This window comes from Falco naumanni, chromosome 3 (genome assembly GCF_017639655.2).
Source record: "Falco naumanni isolate bFalNau1 chromosome 3, bFalNau1.pat, whole genome shotgun sequence".
In the NCBI taxonomy this organism is placed as follows: Eukaryota; Metazoa; Chordata; class Aves; order Falconiformes; family Falconidae; genus Falco; species Falco naumanni.
In genome coordinates, this window is record NC_054056.1 from 78,874,521 (window position 1) to 78,892,741 (window position 18,221).

General features: G+C 35.9%; 1 protein-coding gene across 12 annotated transcripts in view; it reads left to right on the top strand.

Annotated features, from left to right (window-relative positions):
- CSPP1 (centrosome and spindle pole associated protein 1) overlaps window positions 1–18,221 on the top strand; it is a 63,806-nt gene that overhangs the window by 36,722 nt on the left and 8,863 nt on the right. For 11 of the 12 annotated variants that reach the window (XM_040588177.1, XM_040588181.1, XM_040588176.1 and 8 more), the window contains 12 exons: window positions 772–919; window positions 3,041–3,190; window positions 5,531–5,643; window positions 6,771–6,920; window positions 8,185–8,331; window positions 9,163–9,267; window positions 10,378–10,444; window positions 10,748–10,868; window positions 11,590–11,735; window positions 12,300–12,440; window positions 16,731–16,771; window positions 17,459–17,522. In XM_040588177.1, coding sequence (XP_040444111.1) covers window positions 772–919; window positions 3,041–3,190; window positions 5,531–5,643; window positions 6,771–6,920; window positions 8,185–8,331; window positions 9,163–9,267; window positions 10,378–10,444; window positions 10,748–10,868; window positions 11,590–11,735; window positions 12,300–12,440; window positions 16,731–16,771; window positions 17,459–17,522 — 1,393 coding nt within the window. The remainder of the gene's footprint in view (window positions 1–771; window positions 920–3,040; window positions 3,191–5,530; window positions 5,644–6,770; window positions 6,921–8,184; window positions 8,332–9,162; window positions 9,268–10,377; window positions 10,445–10,747; window positions 10,869–11,589; window positions 11,736–12,299; window positions 12,441–16,730; window positions 16,772–17,458; window positions 17,523–18,221) is intronic. The other variant, XM_040588179.1, reaches the window with a different exon arrangement.

Genomic DNA, 18,221 nt, shown 5'->3' on the forward strand with positions numbered 1-18,221 from the left:
AATTGTCTAACTGCTTGGTAAAGGGAAATGTTCATCAAGTGCACAGAAGAAACAAATAAGAAAAATACAGTAATATTTCAGCTACATAAATAGTAAATTAATGTTTTAAAAGCTTTGACTAGAAGATGGACTTCCTTTAACAGCTGTTCTCTTTATAAATGCTACATTAAGTTATTGGGAAACTTAGTTATAAATTTAACCTGATATTGAAGAAAAGGAAGAACAAAGCAAATGAACAGTTATGTGTTGTTTGCATACATCATCATGTATTACTGCAGAAAATTGTTTCATGAATGGTTATAGGATTGCATAGCGTTCTATTAAGGCATTTATCGTTGGGAGTCTTTCTTTATCTTATGTCATCTCTAGTCTGAAGTTTTGGCTCAGCAAAGCATACCAGGTTGAGAGAAGTGAGTGCTGTAGTGTTGTAGAATTTTGTCTTCAATTTTCAGGCAGTATAAACTTTTGCATCAAAGATCCAAAGATACAGGATTTCTGATCTACTGCAAGTCTCAGATGTGAACATTTCTAGAACTTGGAAGTCTTACAATTTGTGTCTGTATGTTTCTCTGTGATTATGCACAACTGGATGTGCATGTTTTGACAATTAAATGCACTGTCTGCAGAACAGACAGTGAAATGTTTGTGATTCACTTGATACGGATCGGGGAATGGGGGAATGATAGCATTCAGCTTTCTCTGTTAACTTTTTATTAAAGTTATACTTAATGTGTTATTTTATGCAACTGACTTTGGTTTATTTATCTTTAGATAAGAGAGAGGGAGGAACAACGCAGACAAGAGAGAGAGCAGAAGGAACGCTATGAAGCCAAGTTAGAAGCAGAAATGAGGAATTACAACCCCTGGGGAAAAGGTGGTGGTGGGGCTCCTCTCAGAGATGCAGAAGGAAATCTGATAAGTATGTTTGAAAAAACTATGGGTTGCCTTTTCAACATAGATGTTTTCTTGCTCTTGGAAGGACTCTGTTCAGATGTTAGTCCTTGTTTTGCAACACTGGTATTTTTGACAAATTTTATTGTCAGATTTTTTATTGACAAATAGGTACACTTGTTTCAAGCAGATGCATGCTAGAAATATTTGAGTTAGTGATTATTTTTATTTCTGTAGAATGATTTGAAGACTACAATTTGAACAAAATGGGAAACACAGGATATGTCAAGTGTACTGTAAGATTACGTCTTCACTTAAAGGGAGAAGGAGGAAAACAAGCTGGTAGAGTCATCTACAGTACAAACATGCTAAAGTCTGTTGTGAAGACTTATTTAAACTTTTTCAGGAACAAGGTTTTTTTATTGTTTTTCTTGTTTGAAATAACTTTTATTGCCTTAGAAAGCTTGTGCCATGGAAAATGGAAGCATGTTTGAATAAATATATAAAGCTAAGTGGAATATTTAAATTTCCCCAAGTAACACTGCTGGTAATGGCTATATAGATAGCAGTCAGCAGTAACGTTTTTTAAGGTTTATTTTTCTCCAAGTGCTATTTCATAAAAGATGGGAGTAGTGAGCTGGGAAGTAGCTATGATCTGGAAAGTTGTTCATTCACTTCTCCAGTAGTTCAGAGAGAGATGCAAGATTAAACTTCAAATTCCTGGTCCTGGTTCCTTGTGAACTTTACAGGAATTGCTTATCTAAAATAAAAATAGTACTTGGTAAGCACAACAAGATTTGTATATTTCAAAACCTTGGCCTATGCTAGCTCCTTCATTCTTGCCTTTAGCATCTAACTGAGTGAATCTTACAGTTTTAGAACTATTGCTTTCTAATGTGAAACAAATTTATTCTATTGTTTATTTGAATATCATGTTGAATTCTGATTATATCTTTAAAATATGTCTCCTGGTAATAAAATATTGAAGAATGTTCAAAGCATGGAACACTTACTGGATAACAGTTTATGTATGAATAATTAGTTCCAGTTTCATGACAGCTGAGTGACGTACAGCTGAATTCCATAGTGTAGTTTGAGGGTAGGGGATAAATTTTAAATGCTTTTTTGAAGATTGTGTGCCCAAATAATAAGGGTAGAAGCTTGGTTGAGGATCCAAGCTTGTGTTTATCCCCAGAGCAGACTGAGGTGTTCACACTGCCTAACTAGACACTGCATTTAAGTTTCTGGCTTCTTTTCCTAGGCTTTTCAATGGTGTAAGTAGAGTGGGTCAGAGGAAAATATAGGTGTCTCATATTAGCCTGAGCTCTAGGTATAGCTGCTGAGATGCTTGTCTCCATCTGTAAATGAGGAACCAGGAGAAAGATGTTTCTTAGCCTGTTTTCCTGAATTACACATGTAAAGTTATTTTTGCCACCATAGTTTAGCAGCATGATGGACAAGCTATAGGACAAGTGTTGTGAAACATAACATGCTTTCTAGGTGTAGTACTGTAACACTTAAAAATAAGCTGAAATTAACATCTTTGATCAGGATTTTTATGGTAACTCGGAGGCACCATGTACATTTTGGTGAAAATGTTGCATAATGTTTTGCTTACATACAGAAATCTGCACCTGGATTATCACTAAAGACATGAAGACCAAAATACACTTTAATGGTTCAGTTGTGCTTATTGCCCTTAATAGTGATCAAGTAGAGATTCAGTACTTAAAATAACCAATACTAAACTCGGAAGTATTTTGCAGCTTTAAGGAAATAGAAGAAGGGGTGGCTTCGAAATACATGCTTGTCAATACAGACTTGCCAGTTATTTTTGTCTTTGAGCCCTTTATCTTTCCTTTTCATAGCATTTTCAGGCAGGGTAGAGGGAAGGTTTGCTGTGAAGAATCATTCCTGGCAGAAGAAAACCAACCAAATAAATCTTTTAATCAATGAATTCCTAATGACTAGTATTTCACCTATAGCTTCTATATTCTTGTCTTTGCTTAAATTTTTTGTTCCTGTAGCTGGTATGCCCAGGAAAAGTCCTGGAGTCTGCTCAAAAATCCCTGTATATTTGAGAATCTATGGTGAACGTGCCTTTTATGAGAATAAAATCTTATATACGGTTATTTCCTCTCTCCTTCAGCGGACTTGAATACGATGCACAAGCAAAATGAAGATGCATATCGTAATCCAGAGGCAAGACTAAATCAAGATAAAAGGGCTGTTGTATCTGACCTAAGTTTGGCCTCCTCAAGACCTGAGAACACAGAAGCGTCTACAAATAAAATAGCAGGTTTTTAAGAATCCTCTATTACAGCTCTTAATTATTTATAGGTCTTATTGATCAGAATTCTCTAGTTTCTTCACTCCTTTCTAGTAGTTCTATGATGGTGTTAGTGCTCTCTACCTGCACAGTCAGTATCATGCTTCTTTCCCACACTTCTTTCTTGCTGTCACAGTGTGCGCTGAAAATGTATTTTCTTATCTATCTTGTCAGTAATGATAACTAATAACTGTTTTAGCACTGAACAGTCAGGATTGGAACATTAGTTTTCCAGATTCAATGTTACCTAATAAAATCTTCATACATATTTGTTTTACTTTTAAATGACAGTAAAATACAACTGCTTAGTAAGAAAGAACATGGAATAAAAGGAGGAGGAGGGTCTGCAGGTGTATGATGTTACAGGTTAAGGTGAAATTGATACAGTAACTAGGTTAACAAGTTCTCAAAAGTTACAGGTCAATTGGGTACATTGGCAGCCCTGTGCACAGCCTCTGAACTTTAGGGATTTTATTTTCCTATTCAAAAACTAGTGCAGCATTCTCTTAGTTTTGTGAGACATCTAAATGAGAGGGCTGTGGTACTCCAGACCTGTCCCTGGTCTGGGATGGGCAAAGGCCGGGATAAGTGGTGGTCCCCTCAAGTCAGCTTAGATGCTGCTTTTCTTTCTTCTGTCTGAACTGTTGCAATGTCTGTATAAAGAATTACATGCTACTTGGGGCATGGATCTACTTTGCATGATTGCAATCCAATGTCCTGACACCACTGGCTGTATAATCAACTTACTTAGTTCCTTCTGACCTCCCCTCTAGTTCTTTTCTCCCTAATACAGTGTATATTTAACCATTTAGTACGAAGTGAAACAGGGAAGGCCAATAAAGTAATAATGCAGAATAGCAATGACACCCCCCCCCCCCCCCCCCCCCCCCCGGGTTAGATCACTTACTTCAGGGTCAAGACATGGTGCAGATCAGTGATGGGAACTTTATGTTCTTGCACATTCCATTTGATTAGTCAGGCAGTAAAGTGGCTTTGTGTAGGTTTTGGTACTTTTAGTTAGTTGGGTTTTGTTTTGTTTGGGTTTGTGTGGTCTTTTTTTGTACACGGCCCCATTAAAAGAGGAATTTGCAGGATAGTAGCTGGTACACAGTATGTTAATTCCTTGATATCTTCCATAGTAATTTGTCTGTCTTGTGTCCATGCCTTTTCAAATGGTATATAAACTTTATTTTGCTTTTCAGCATGGAATATATCGGTGTGAATTACATCCATCCTGAAAGAGCCACATGTAGATTTAGTTATCTTTTGGAAGGATTCAAAAAGTGATTCCATGTAAGGGAAAATAGTACTGACCTCGAAGTGTACTCGTTATGCAAGCACATGCTCCTAAGGTTAGGCTGTAGCAGTAAGCATGTGCATTCCTATAGGAGTAAGTGTTAGTTCTGCTTTCATCTGACTTGGGCTGGTACGTTACCATACAAGGAAATGTAAAGGGGGAACATGAGAAAAGCTACAGCTGTGTTTGTCTTGGCTCAGTGGAGCTATGGCTCTTGCACATCCATGAGGCACTGTCCTTTGGAGCAGACACGATACGAGGAACATGCTGTGTCAGCTGAAAAGTTAACATGACTTACTCTGCTTGTCCTTTACTTCCTTTCTTCTCTGCTTCCTGTAGGGTTCCTGTTCTGCAAAACCTGTTCTGTGTGGTATCTGAGTTAATCCTCCCATCTAGAGCTTTTGGGACTGTGTGGTTATGATGCAAACATAACTTAGTGCTAAGGGAGACCTGACACTTCAGACTTCATAATATGGAAGGCACCTTTTACTGGCAGAAGTCAATTTTCTGACTGCTTATAATTTTATTTGCCAGTTTTCGGCTTTGTTTTTTGTAGCAGCTGTTGATATTTTATCTAAATGTTTGTTAGGATGTTCCATTTTTGGAGAGTGAATAAACCAAAGCAACAGAACTATATGTTGTAAGTCAGAGTAATTGCAAGCAGTAAAGTTATGAAATGTTCAATCTTTGCTATTCTAATTAGCTTACAGGTAGCATTTTTAGATACTAAACTGCAGATTGGACGGTAGAATATATGACTTTTATAGGTGTTATTTTGTAAAAAGACAACTTGCTTGGATGTTATTAATTGAGCAGTTAAAACCTGACAGTATTCTAGGCAGACAATGTAAGAAATTGTAATCCCAGCTGTTGTTTTAAGCTATAGCCTTGAATTATGGCTGTCATAAGCTACCTTTTGAAATAAGTGTCTGAGATTGTTGCTTCTTTGCACTGGCTTGCTGTCTTGTATTTGCTTTGATTTTTACGTGTGACTTCTCCCTCCCTCCCACTAGATTTTAAATTTGCACAGACCTCTCCTTTTGCTCGAGGTAATGTGTTCAATGAACCACCATCTTCACAGCATCTTAAGCAACAAGAGTCATACAAGAACTTCCTTCGTCTGCAGGTGAATGCACAAACCAGTTGTCATCTGATTAAATATATTTTAAAATGAGGGATTACAGTCAAAGTAAACCATCACTGATGACTAAAGACCTTACTCAATCATAGCCAAATCTGTACAGAAGAGGTGTACTAAGAGCTATATGCTACTGAGTCTCTCAGAGTTTGCCTTACATAAGAAATGCTTACAAAAGTGATGCTATTAATAGCTGGTTTCATTAATCTAGATTCTGTCTTTTCTTCTCCCCCCCCCCCCCCCCCCCCCCGAGTACAGCTCTCTAAACTGTACAGTATTGAGTTCTCAAACTGCATACAGTACAACTTTGCATGCATAAAGAAACAAAGATGTTTGTTCTTGGAAGTCTGTATGATACAAATGCATGTTCAACAAAATGAAATGGTGATCAGTGAGGCAATAACAGTGTATTTACTGCTTGGTATATACAATGTGATTGTTCTTCTGCCAGCTTTTGTCTTCTGACCATAGCACTTTGCATGTCATCTTATGCTACAAGAATTAAATATCAAATCAATTTAATATCAAGGAAATCCTAGAAAATTTGAGAGTCATATGGTAGAAATGTCATTTGATGTGGATCTCCTTAAAAGAAAAGATCAAGGTTTTTTTTTTCCATGTATACTGCTGCCAAAATAGTAAAGAATGGGCAAATCTTTGGCTTCAGTAAGTCAGCACTGTGTCTAAATATATTATACTTGTGGAAAGGAAAAAGATAATTGCTATGTCTTCTTTTGTTTTAGTTTCCCATCTTCCATTAGTTAGTTAGTGAAGAGAAGTGTCATTCCAGTATACCCAGAGCAGAGTAAGTGTTATAAAATGTTCAAGTTCTATTGGTAGCATTTATAGTTAGTGTTCTTACTGGAGGATGATTCTGTTAAAGAGGGACCAAAAAAAAAGTTGTAAAATATAATTTTACTTCAGAGGAATTCTGAAGCTGAAATGCTAAGGCTGACCCTAGGTTTTTTTCAGTTCTTCCATACAATCTCTGATTGCACAAACAGGTACTGAGTCATAGCAGATCATGATGGTAAATGTAGTTCATCATGATCTAAATGTAGTTCAGGCTGTTGCTGGCTATTGACAGTTGAATACTTCCTTGCTTTATTTTCTAGATTGAAGAGAAGAGACGTAGGGAAGAAGCAGAGCGAGAAAAACTTAGAATGGAAGAAGAAAAGGAAGAAAAACGACTAGCTGAACAGAGGATGAGAATTCAAAAAGCATATGAAGAAGAACAAGAAGAGCAAAGAAGGAAAGAGGAGGAGGTATAGTATTTTGATACCTTGACTTTTTTTCCATGCTAAACTAATCCTTTCTAACATTTGTCCTCTAGATTATGGAGGTAAACAGAGAAGTGTTCTGTGAATTGGTCTACATTAGCCAGAGGAGGGGTACAAAATTGTCAGTATTAACTAGCACATTCTTTTCATTCTTTATGGTATACTACAGTCTAGAAGTACTGTTATTTCTTCTAAGAAAAATTGTATAGCTTTATTATAATAGATAGTGCTGCTCTCTTTTTTCTAAAGGGAATTGTTTGTGGAGCCAATAAAAAGCTTGGTCAAACTGGTGAATTAAAAAACCCCAACCAATCACAAACAGCCTTTTTTTTCCTTTGTTTGGGGTTTTTTGTTAAGATTCTTAAATCTAGTTTTCATAGAATTATTTGTATTCTGAACATAGCTATACAGGAAGATTTTGTAAAGCCTTTTTTTGGATTGGCCAGGTTGTATCTTTGAGATAAGAATACTGCTTGTTTTGGAATAATGGCAAGCAAATGTAATTAATACTTTTCATGGAGGTAAACTTGTGATTTAATTCAAACCCAATAACTTTATTTATCAGGTTTGGTAAATTGAATGGATTTGCATAATTCTGAACGTCATAAATAATTGTAGGAAAAGGACACAAGGCAAAGGACACAAGGCCATCAGAGATGGGAAAACCTTTCAGTACTCTGTGGGATGATGAAATCAGGATGTAGGATTTAAAGATTTCTAAGACAGAACACTTAGCTTATATTCTAGATCCTCTTCCCTAGTATGAGCAAGTTAGTTGGATGAGTCTTGTCTTCTGGATAACAGCTGGTCTGTTACAGAGTAGGAAGCTAACTGGTGATACTTCTTTTCACAGACACAAGACTAAAATTGCAACTGGATGATAATTTTCTCTGTGGGCTTGTGATAGCATGGTGCATGTTTGCAGTATGTTTTGTTTGAATCTGAATTTTTGGAAATGACTCCTACAGTTTAGCCTTAACTGGCAGCCGATCTGGGGACACAAACTGGTGTTTATTGAAGTTATTAGGAATTCTGTTAAATGATGTTAGCAGAGCCGAGAGTGCGGACATTTAATATTTGCGTGGCATCCACATTTTTAATTTGAACTTTCCAAGTCAGCCTAATGAAATATGCTTTTCATGTCATACTAATCGCATTGATGTGTAATTTTAACTTCACAAGGAAAATAAAAAGCAAAACTTTAATAATGTTGAGTCTTTTTTATGTACTAATAACGTTTATGTTACAGCAAAGACGGAAGCATCAAGAAATAATGAGATTAGGTGAAGAGAGGCAAAAAGAGGCAGAAAGAAGAATAAAAGAAAAAGAAGAAAAGCAAGTTGAACAACTTAAACAATATTTTGAGAAAGAAAAGAAGGAAGAGGAAAAGAAGGTGGTATGCTTCAGTGACTTTCTAAAATAAAAATGCTTCTTCCTAATTTTAAAAAGTAACTGCATTTTAAGGAAATTGCATGATTGCTTAGACCTGTACCTTCAGTGTTGTTCCCCTCTTAGTTTATCAAGCTACAGAATGCTTAGACAAATACTTACAATACACACATGGAGAACAGCTGATGGAAAATCAGACATACTTCAGTGGTAGCTTATCTTGCTGATCAGATTTGCATTAAATAGTAAACCCAAGATAAGTAAGAGCAAGTTGCACTATAGTTGATTTTTATATCCGCTGTGAAGTGTCGTGGCCTGCTTTTGCTGAGATTCAATGCAAATAAAAATAAGGTTATGTAATTTAGAGGACTGAAAGACTGCTCATCTTTAACAATGGTGGGTTTTGTAATTTCATGATTTTCCTTTGACCTGTATGATGTAAGAAGGCCATCACATAGAATTCTGATGGACAAAATCTAAGTAAAATATTAAACGTTTTCTCTTTTAGAAATTTCTACATGTCATTTCTCTAAAATGGACAGATACAATGGATGTGTTTAGAGGAAAAAGAGATATCCATCTTAACAATAAACTTAACCTACATTTTAGAAAAAAATATTAAAATTACTATAGGTAGAAATTAAAATACTGTGAAATAATTTTTGCAATAATTTTATGTGGTTAAAAGTTGAAATAAAATTAAATAAAAAAATTATGCTATTAAGATAGATAAAGCATTTTTATGTCAAATGAAGAATATTAACAGAACTCTTCCAAAATAATACTTTATTCAGTATCTACAGGAATGTAGTTTTAATCTTGCTTTTCCTCCCTGCAGTTTTCAAGGCAGCCTTCTCCCATTGTTCCTGCTCTTCAGAATAAATTAAAAGGAAAAGAAGAAAGAATTCCCTCTGCTGAGAGCCATACATCTTACAATGCACAAGTATGATTTTTATAGTAAACATTTACTGATTTATTTAAGACAGTATAATGTATGAAATCCTACTTGGTTTTTAATGTTTGCCATTTATTATTGGAATACCACAAATAACTGGAGACAGTCTTTATATTATCCTGTCTTATAGCTCTGAAATTTAATATTCAATTGTATTCAAAGTATTGAAGAATTTTTTTTGGGGTGTGATACTTCTATTTGCTTTCTGCATGTACATTTTCTGTAGAGATCAGTATCTCATTTTTGAGTGTACAAACTCCATCCAGACCCTTACCCAGGGTCTAATGGCCTCAAGGTTTAGGATAAGAAAGTTTACATCTAATCTGGCAAATCATTGCATTCACGTAGAGAAGAACTTAGCTTGGGCATGAAGTTTAATGTTGTTTTCTAGCTACAGACATTACTGTTTTATCGTAATTTTTTTGAAGGTATAAAAAGATTGTAACTCCTAATACATTTTTTTTTCTTTTTTGCATCACGAATGTGGTTGTAGTCTCAAGACCACTCACTTCTTACTCACTTTCTCTCGATTTAATCTTCCCTGGGACTTTTTTTTTTTTTTTAATAAAATAAATTTCTCCTGTGAAGGGTAGATTAAATAATTGTCTAAGATATTTGAATCTCAGACTATACTTCTGACTTTTTATTGGAAACGTTCTTTTTACCACCTGTCTCTATGAACAGGGCTAAATACTTAGAAAATGAACTTGCTGTGAAAATGGTAATTTGGCAAAATACTTTATAGTGCAGTTTCAGAAAATGTTTTAAGACTTTAAGCCTTCTTTAAAATTGTTTTCCCTACATATTAAGAATTCTCTGGAGGAGGATTTTTTCTGTCTTTGCAGAACTTGGTATAGCTTTGTCTAGATCTCTGAATAGTGCATTATAGGTATTATCAAAGTAATTTGGATTATACATTTAAAGATCAAATTTAATAAAACCTTAGGCATTAACAACCTGCAAGGTTACTATTCTGTCTTCTCATAGTGGTGGTAGTTAATGTAAATTGGACATAAAATAAGGAAATAAAATGTGCTTATGTCTGCTATATTTTCTTCCTTCGACATATTAACTTTTCATATTCATTATGATCACTAGGATCTTCCACAACCAAGGGTTCCTTCTCCACCTCTTCCTGCTAGAAGAAATAAGTTGCGTGCACTTGGTAGGTGTTGTCTCTATTGCAAGCTCACTTTCTATTACAATGTAGTTGTCCTCAGTAACTTCTCTTTCTTGCCTACAAAGGAATAGCCTTACAAAGTTTACATTTCTATGTGAATGTTCTCTCTCTTAGTATTATCAGTGTATTCGTGTGGTGTATGAAATGCTATGATTCTTGTGTTTGTGTAATCCTTGTTTTAATTAACAGTTCGTTATCTCTTTCTTTTTTTCCAACTTACATGTATGAGGTAGGCAGAAAAGTGTCTCTGACACTTTCTATTTTTAAAATATTTGTGTTAAATTCCAGAGGAAAGAAAGAATGTTTTAAATGAATTATCAGAGATGAGGAAACAGCTTCATAGTGAAGGGAGGCGACTGCAGGAACAGTTGCTAAATGTGGCCAGTGATGATGATGTACCAAATACGCGGTAAGAATTTAATCTTCGGTTTTAAAAATTAGATTTTGCACAGGAAATCAAAGCTACTGTGTATTAGCAACTAGTATTAGTTGGCTAACATACATAGGTGAAGTAAAGATATAAAGATAGAACTTGTATATACAATTTTCTTTTTTTTTTTTTTTTCCCTCTATTGTGTGTGGAGTTTTTCCAAGAATCTTACTAAAGTTTAGTGTAAGAATGCCTGTACTGGTAAAATTGGAAGTTGCAATACTCTTGTGTTGGAGAATGGTCCAAAACAGATGTCTGAGGTGGATTTTTATCTTACTGCCTTTTTCCTAGGTCACAATTTGTGCCTGTAAACTGCAGTACTACTGCTGCTGAATATGCTTATGAATAGCATACTGCTGTGGAAGTACTTTCTTTCTTTTTGAAAATCATAACCTTTTTATGTATAAAAAGAATTTGGTTTACTTCGAAAATGTGTTAGTTACTCATATTAATTAGTTGGAAAAGACTCATCAGATTATCAGTCTTAGTTCCACTCCATAAAGTACGAATGTTTTTTTTTAAGTAGGTTATCACTTTTTGTAACACAACATGCTGTGTTACTACTTTCAGATTTGTTTTCCTGTTTTGATAGCTTTATTTATGGATATAAAATGTGAGCTTTATCAGTATTATATTTCCATCCAACTCATTAATATTATAGTGTTAAATTATATTCTGCTTTTTTTACAAACTTTTCAAGTGGGAGGAGAGAGAAGAATCCAAAGGACATATTTGAGATGGCCAGACATAGGATACAGGCTCCAGTAAGGCGACCATCATCAAAGGTGGCACAAGATCCTGTCAATATACAAAATATCAGGGAATTTAATGAACTTAAATACAAAGGCAAGTAGATCTTCTTGTTATTGATTAAAAAAGGTAGTGAAGCTTGTTTTTTTCCTCCATCTTCTGCGCCAACCAGGATTTAAAGGTAGAAATGGGGCTTTTTTCAGCTACAGCCCGTATACAACATACTCTGTGGTCAGCATTTTGTATGTGTGTAGATCTTTTTGTGTAGCCGCTTCTACAAGTGCACACAGATTGTGGCATTGTAAAGCTGAGTTATCACTCAAGAGTTACTTCCTGAGCTTCTGGTCCTTGCTGCTTAAACTTCTTATGTGTTTAATGTTATGATGTTACTACAAGTAGGCTGAAGTTTATTTTTTACCACCAGCAAATTATGATTCTGTGTAACTTTGTTTCTCCTTTATCAGAAAATACGTTTTTTTATATTAACAAAAATAAAAATAGTAAAACTGTGAAATTGTTGCTGAAGTGGCTTATCCTTTTGGCCATTGTCACCATTATTTTTATATTTTTAATGACTTTGCATCTCTAACTAGTTCTTAAAAAACGTTTTTCAGAAATGTTGGTTTAGGGAAAAATTTAAATTTCGTATCCTTACTCTAGATTCTGAAACACGTATGGGCTTGAGGCACATGTATCCTGATCCTCCAAAAGATGACCAGACTCTAGAGATTCAGCAGCAGGCACTCTTGAGGGAGCAGCAGAAGAAACTTAACAGAATGAGAATCAGGAGAGAAACAGAAGGTAAGGAATGAACAGTCCGAGATAACATCAATGATTTTTTAATTTGTTTTGTATTTGATAAGAATTAAAAAACACCAGCTGTAGTTTTACTTCTTTCAAGTCCAATGTCAGCGCTTCAGTACAAAACAGTAAAACACTGGAACACTGAAATTCTGTCATAATGTAAAGCATAAAAAAAAAAATCAACTAGTACTTCATACTTTAGAAAAATGCAAGAGAAGATTAGTTTCTTAAAAAAACCTACAGAGCAGTAAAACACTTCAGCTGATTTGTGATAAAAGTGTTAGCAGCTAGGTTCCTTGTGGCATTTTTTCAGTTCTCACTGAGGAATTAGATGGCTTTGAACTGTGCATTTTAACCAGTGTGTGTGTCTTCATCTTGATCTGTTTAATGGAATAGGTTTCTTCTATTTCCATAGTCTTGGGTTGGCTATTTCAAAGTTTCAAAAATCTGTATCTGTAAATAGGCTTTGCTTTAGGAAGTACATTGTAAGGTATCATAACTACTTTGAGGTTCCAGAGTGAAAATGTTGCTTGTATCACTTAATAGAGATAATCTTAATACAGTAAAACATTTTGGCTGCATATTGCAGAGGCAGTGAAAAGTAAATGCAATGTACCTTTTTTGCGTGCTGCACTTAATTCCACATGTAATGTTCCTTCAGATAGCTTTTATGAACAGTTGTGAAAGAGCAATATCTTGTTACTTTAGATGCAATGTAAAAATATCATGAGAGTTGCTTCAACCTTTCTAAGTTACAGTTGCACCTATACAAACGAACTCAATTTTGAGTGCAAGATGCAAATTTCTCAACAAAGTGTTTGTCTCCATAATTCAGACTGGCCTAATTAAATTTTTGAAGAGAAAGTAACTTTATTTCTGTGGTGGGTTAGCCCTGGCTAGCAGCCAAACTCCCATCCAGCTGCTTGCTCATGTCCCCTCACTTGTGGCCCTTGGTGAGATGGTAGGGGCAATGGGAAGAATAAAGCTTGTTGGCTGAAGTACAGCCAGGGAGATTGCTTACCGATTGCTGTGGTGGGAAAAACAGACTTGACTTGGGTAAAATTAACCTAATTATTGTCAATTCAAATATTTAATTACTGATTTTGAGTAGTGGGAAACAAAAAGACAGACATCAAACCCACACCTTTTCTGCCTCCTTCTCTGTGCCCAGCGTCACTCCTCTACTTCTGACACCTCTGCTTTGCTTCCTTGGTACCACACCAGGTTACGCTCAGTCCCTTCGATGATACAGTGAGTGGCTTCAGGCCAGGCGGTAATTCCCCCTGGCAGAATTACAGTCAGTACACAGTGGTTTTTCTCTGCTGCTCCTGTCTTCTTGCACCTTTCAGTCTGCTCCACCATGGTCTCTTCCAGAGGCTGCAGGGGAGTCTCTGCTCCAGCACATGGAGCACCTCCTTCCCCTCCTTCTCTGACCTTGGCGTCTGCGGGGCTGCTTCTCATACCTTGGCCACTCTCCTCACTGCCATGCTTCATTTTTCCCTTTCTTACTATGTTTTCACAGAGGCACTACAAGCTTGGCTGATGGGCTCAGCTGTGTCCTGTGGAGGGTCTGCTGCGGTGCTGGCTGTGCTTGGCACAGTGCAGCTCCTGACATCTCACAGCGGCCACCCCTGCAGCCCCTTCTTGCCACAGACACCCAGCACAATTTCAGATTGCTCAGACCTTCTTTAGCCTTAGAGATGAGGTGAAAGTTTGACATAAAAAACCCCAAATGCATTTGAAAGGAAAATAGTTACACCTTGCCATACGGCTTTACATAAACTGAATGCCTCTTCTTACCGCTGGTTGTGCTTTGAGGCTCGTTTGTATTGCCTGTTAATAGACCCATATGTGAGTACGGTTAATAAAATTGATACCAAGGTGTGAAGGGTGACAGTTAACTTGCAGGTGTTTTGTTTGGTACCCTGATGAGCGTTAAAGATTATTCCTATTCCATCTTGGACAGATGTGCTGGTGTTGAAGCGATGTGTGCAATATTTCTTATGGATAACATCGTAGTTGCAAACAAGTGTGTACCACTTTCTGTGTTAATTACAAGTTGCTGAGTATCATTTAGCGTCTAAGTGGAATGTATAGGGTTGTCTTCAGTCTTCCCCTTTGTGAGATCGACTGAAATAGTGAAAAATAATTGACTGGCTTCAACTGAGATGTGTGGGGTTTGGTTTTGTTTTTCCATCGTTAGGATATTTTTCAATAAGTCAGTCTGAGAATGTTTTAATTTCATGTTGTCTGGAGAGGAACCTCTGCCACCTAGAAAGCAAATTTGCCTTTTTCATTAATTTTTAAGGACAAGCAGTCATTTTAGATGTGTCTTGATGCTAAATGGATAATGCAGGCTTACATGGCGACAACCTGAAGAGGCATTTCCTTGGACAATGTAGATTGGTTGGTAGGCAAGCAGCCGATTTTTAAAATGACTTTCCACTGATGCTCATAGAGGATCTTTGAGGAGCTTTTCCTCTCTGCTTTATAACATCATTTAACTTTATAGTCTGTCACTGTGTATTAAGCAGGAGAATTAATTAGTTGCCATGTATCTCTCTATTTCCAGTTTATTTTCCTTAGAGACAAGTTTATCATCTTCCTCTCACTGAAAATAGACGAGTGGTTTTATTGTCTGATTTAAGGCAGAGTGAAAGATGAATTAAAGCAATAAGCGTTTTTGTACTGTAGGCAAAAGGCTCACCTGTTTTCCCACACTATATATGTGTTCTTTCCCTCACATGTTTTATATGCTGTTTCCCTCTCATAAGCTTTTTCTTTCTTTTTTTTTTTCTCTTCTCTTTATGTATAAGATGACTAATAGTGGAACTATAGCCTGAGAAATTAATGATTTCTTAAATGTCCTGATTTTTTTTAATGCTTGCTGTGTCCCTATAAATAAGGCGATCTTTTGCAGACTTTTGGATGACTTGTTATTTTGGAGGATAGGAGGGAAAGGCACAGGAGCAGGTTTGCTGTTGATCCACTGCAGCGATAGGCTCTGCTTTTTGGGAAGGGGCTGATCGTCAGTCCAGGAGGAGTGACAGCCCGTGTGCTGTGGTTTTTGATGCTAGACAAGATCAGCTACACGCTGAATAAGTTTGCTAGACAGTTTTTATGTCTTGCATCTCTATCTTATTAAATATTTTATTTGAAGACTTAAACCCTCGGTTTTGCTGCTTTGTCTTTCCAGCATGCGTGGGGTCATTGGTAGCTTAACTTTCAGGAGGGGGTTCTCTGTGCTCTCCAGAGTTGACGGTTTTATGCTTAGACAAGTGCTTTCCTCTGAAATTATTGCTGTCTAGTTAAACCTCTCGACATCTTTTTGAAAGCTGCAAACGCAGTGCGCTCAGCATGTTGAGTGTACCTTCACTCTTGGGGCTTTCTGCTGTCTCCTGCTCTGATTATTGCACCCTGACAGAAGCGAAGAGAACAGATTTCGTCTAACAGAGTTGTTGTGACACTGCTCCCTTCTTGCTAGTCAAATTGGTTGTTGAGATGCCCCGCCTAGGGAAGAACATCATTAGTCTTGAGTTCTGTTGATACAAATATGACTGTTTAGCTACACAAGCATACCTATTCCTGGCAAGCAGATGCTTGGAATATAGAATAAATATCTTTTTAGTATCTATGAGTTTTCACAAATGTTTAGTTTCACTACATATTAATGAGACTCCTGACTCCCATGGTCTAGTTCTTGATAGATAAAAAAAAAAATGGCAAAAAAAAGTGGGGTCAGGAAATACATGGCTCAGGTGATCCTTAATTATGGAAGAAATAATTCAGTTTTGGCGCTCTGATTTCTGAAATTTGGTACAGCTTTTTTCTACTTGGTTCATGGCAAGTTTAAACAAAAATTGATAAATTATAGAGATTATTGGGTTTTTTTTTGTGTCCTAGTTGTGAAGTTCAGATGAAATTTAATATAATTAATTATTGACAATAATATAGTTCTAGTGTGAAAAGTATGTCTGCTCTTTGGGAGGAACTGATGAATGCAGCCTTAAGAAAGGTCTGCACATACTCAGGGTTCTTAGAAATATACTACCATGTTCTGTTTGATTTCTCTCACTCTACTTAAATGGACATAAAGAAACTGAAATAAACATTGCATTCAAATGTTTTAAAAATATTAGTTACAATGTGTGTAATTTTAAAGAAGTAATACGTAAGTCTTAATTTTTGTAATAATATGCTAATAGGACTTTTAATATGTTTTAGTATTAACTTTATATGTCAGTGCTATTTTTTTGTCCCTTGTCTATGTGGCTTTTATTGATGAAGACGATTCTGCTTCTGGCAGTAACCCACAAACCATGGGACTGGTAAGAATAAAAGTTTTTGTTTTACTTTGCTGTTTTCAAATGTGAGGAAATACTGTCTCACAGACTTGGAGAAAGGAATTACGCTTAAATAGCAAGACAGCAAGTTTATTTACTTCTCTTGCTTGTCAATACAATGAGTAACAGCTTCTTTAAACTTGACATAAAAGTTGTTTATCTTCATATCTATAAATAGTTTGATTCTTTTATTCCCTTATTTTTATGTCCATTGGTACTTACTTTATATTCATATGATGATAGATTGCTACTAGTGGTGGAAATTAGTAGAAAAAGCCAAGCCAGAAGCAGTTGCTCTGAATTCAGGTGACTTAAGTGATGCACATGACAGTCAATAATTAGATCCATTGTCTCAAATGTATTTATTGATGTATTTATTGATGGAAATGTTTGTGGTAACACCAATTGCCACAACAGTTGCCATGTGTAGGTGATTTTAGCGAATAGGATTACTACAGGAAAGTAACCCCCCCCTAATTCATAAAGGGAACATGAGTTATTTAAAAATATATAGCTTTTTTTATAGCCATAAAGTAAGCAATAGTACAGAACATTTGTAGAGCTGCTGTTTGCTTTGCAGAAGTTTGGTAATTAGTGTACACTAATTATAATTTGGCTCCAGAAAGATACTGAGGCATCTGAATTTGCATGTCTTCTGTTTCACTTCTGTAGTTCAGGAGTGAGTCTCATCAGTCCTTGGAAAATTCACTGTTGGAATCGGATAGCACTTTTATCGGTGAGTTTATACTTCCCCTTAATGATGTTATGAGTGTACAAACATGTCATTTAATCTAAGGATGTATCTCTAAAAAGATTATTACTGTTTTAAAAGTTGCAGTGGGTGTAGCTATGGTGATTGTTGTAAAGTATTAGAAAATTATGCCTCTGAATTTAAATGCAGATCTTTACGGAGTCGTACTGCAACAAATTTGTGTAGGTCACATGTAAAATTATTGATGCTGCTCACTTGCCTTATACCACTTCACATCTTTTCATGAGAAGGCGTCTTTCTGTGCTCATTGTGCTCTGACTGGGATGTTAGCCTTGTCAAGGAGGTTTTTCTGACATCTTCCCAGCTTTGGATAAAGAAAAGCTAATATTTGTTCAGCGAGTTTGTAACAAGGGTAGAATATGCAATGCTCTCCTGTTGTTCTGCAGCAAATAACACAATTTATTAGCAATCACAGCTTACAATTAGGAGCTGTCCATAGTGAAAAACAAAAGTGTTGAGCAGCTAGGGATTCTTTTCACTTTTATTCTTTCATTTTACAAGTGTGCTTTATTTTAAGTATGATTATAAGGGTATAAAATAATGATTCTAAATTGCTCACTTTTCTGCTGTTCACATTCATTTCACTGCATTTCACATAACTTGTAAATGTTGTTGTTTCTTAATCATCTGAAATAGAATGATTTTTAGTTTTCTTAAGATTTT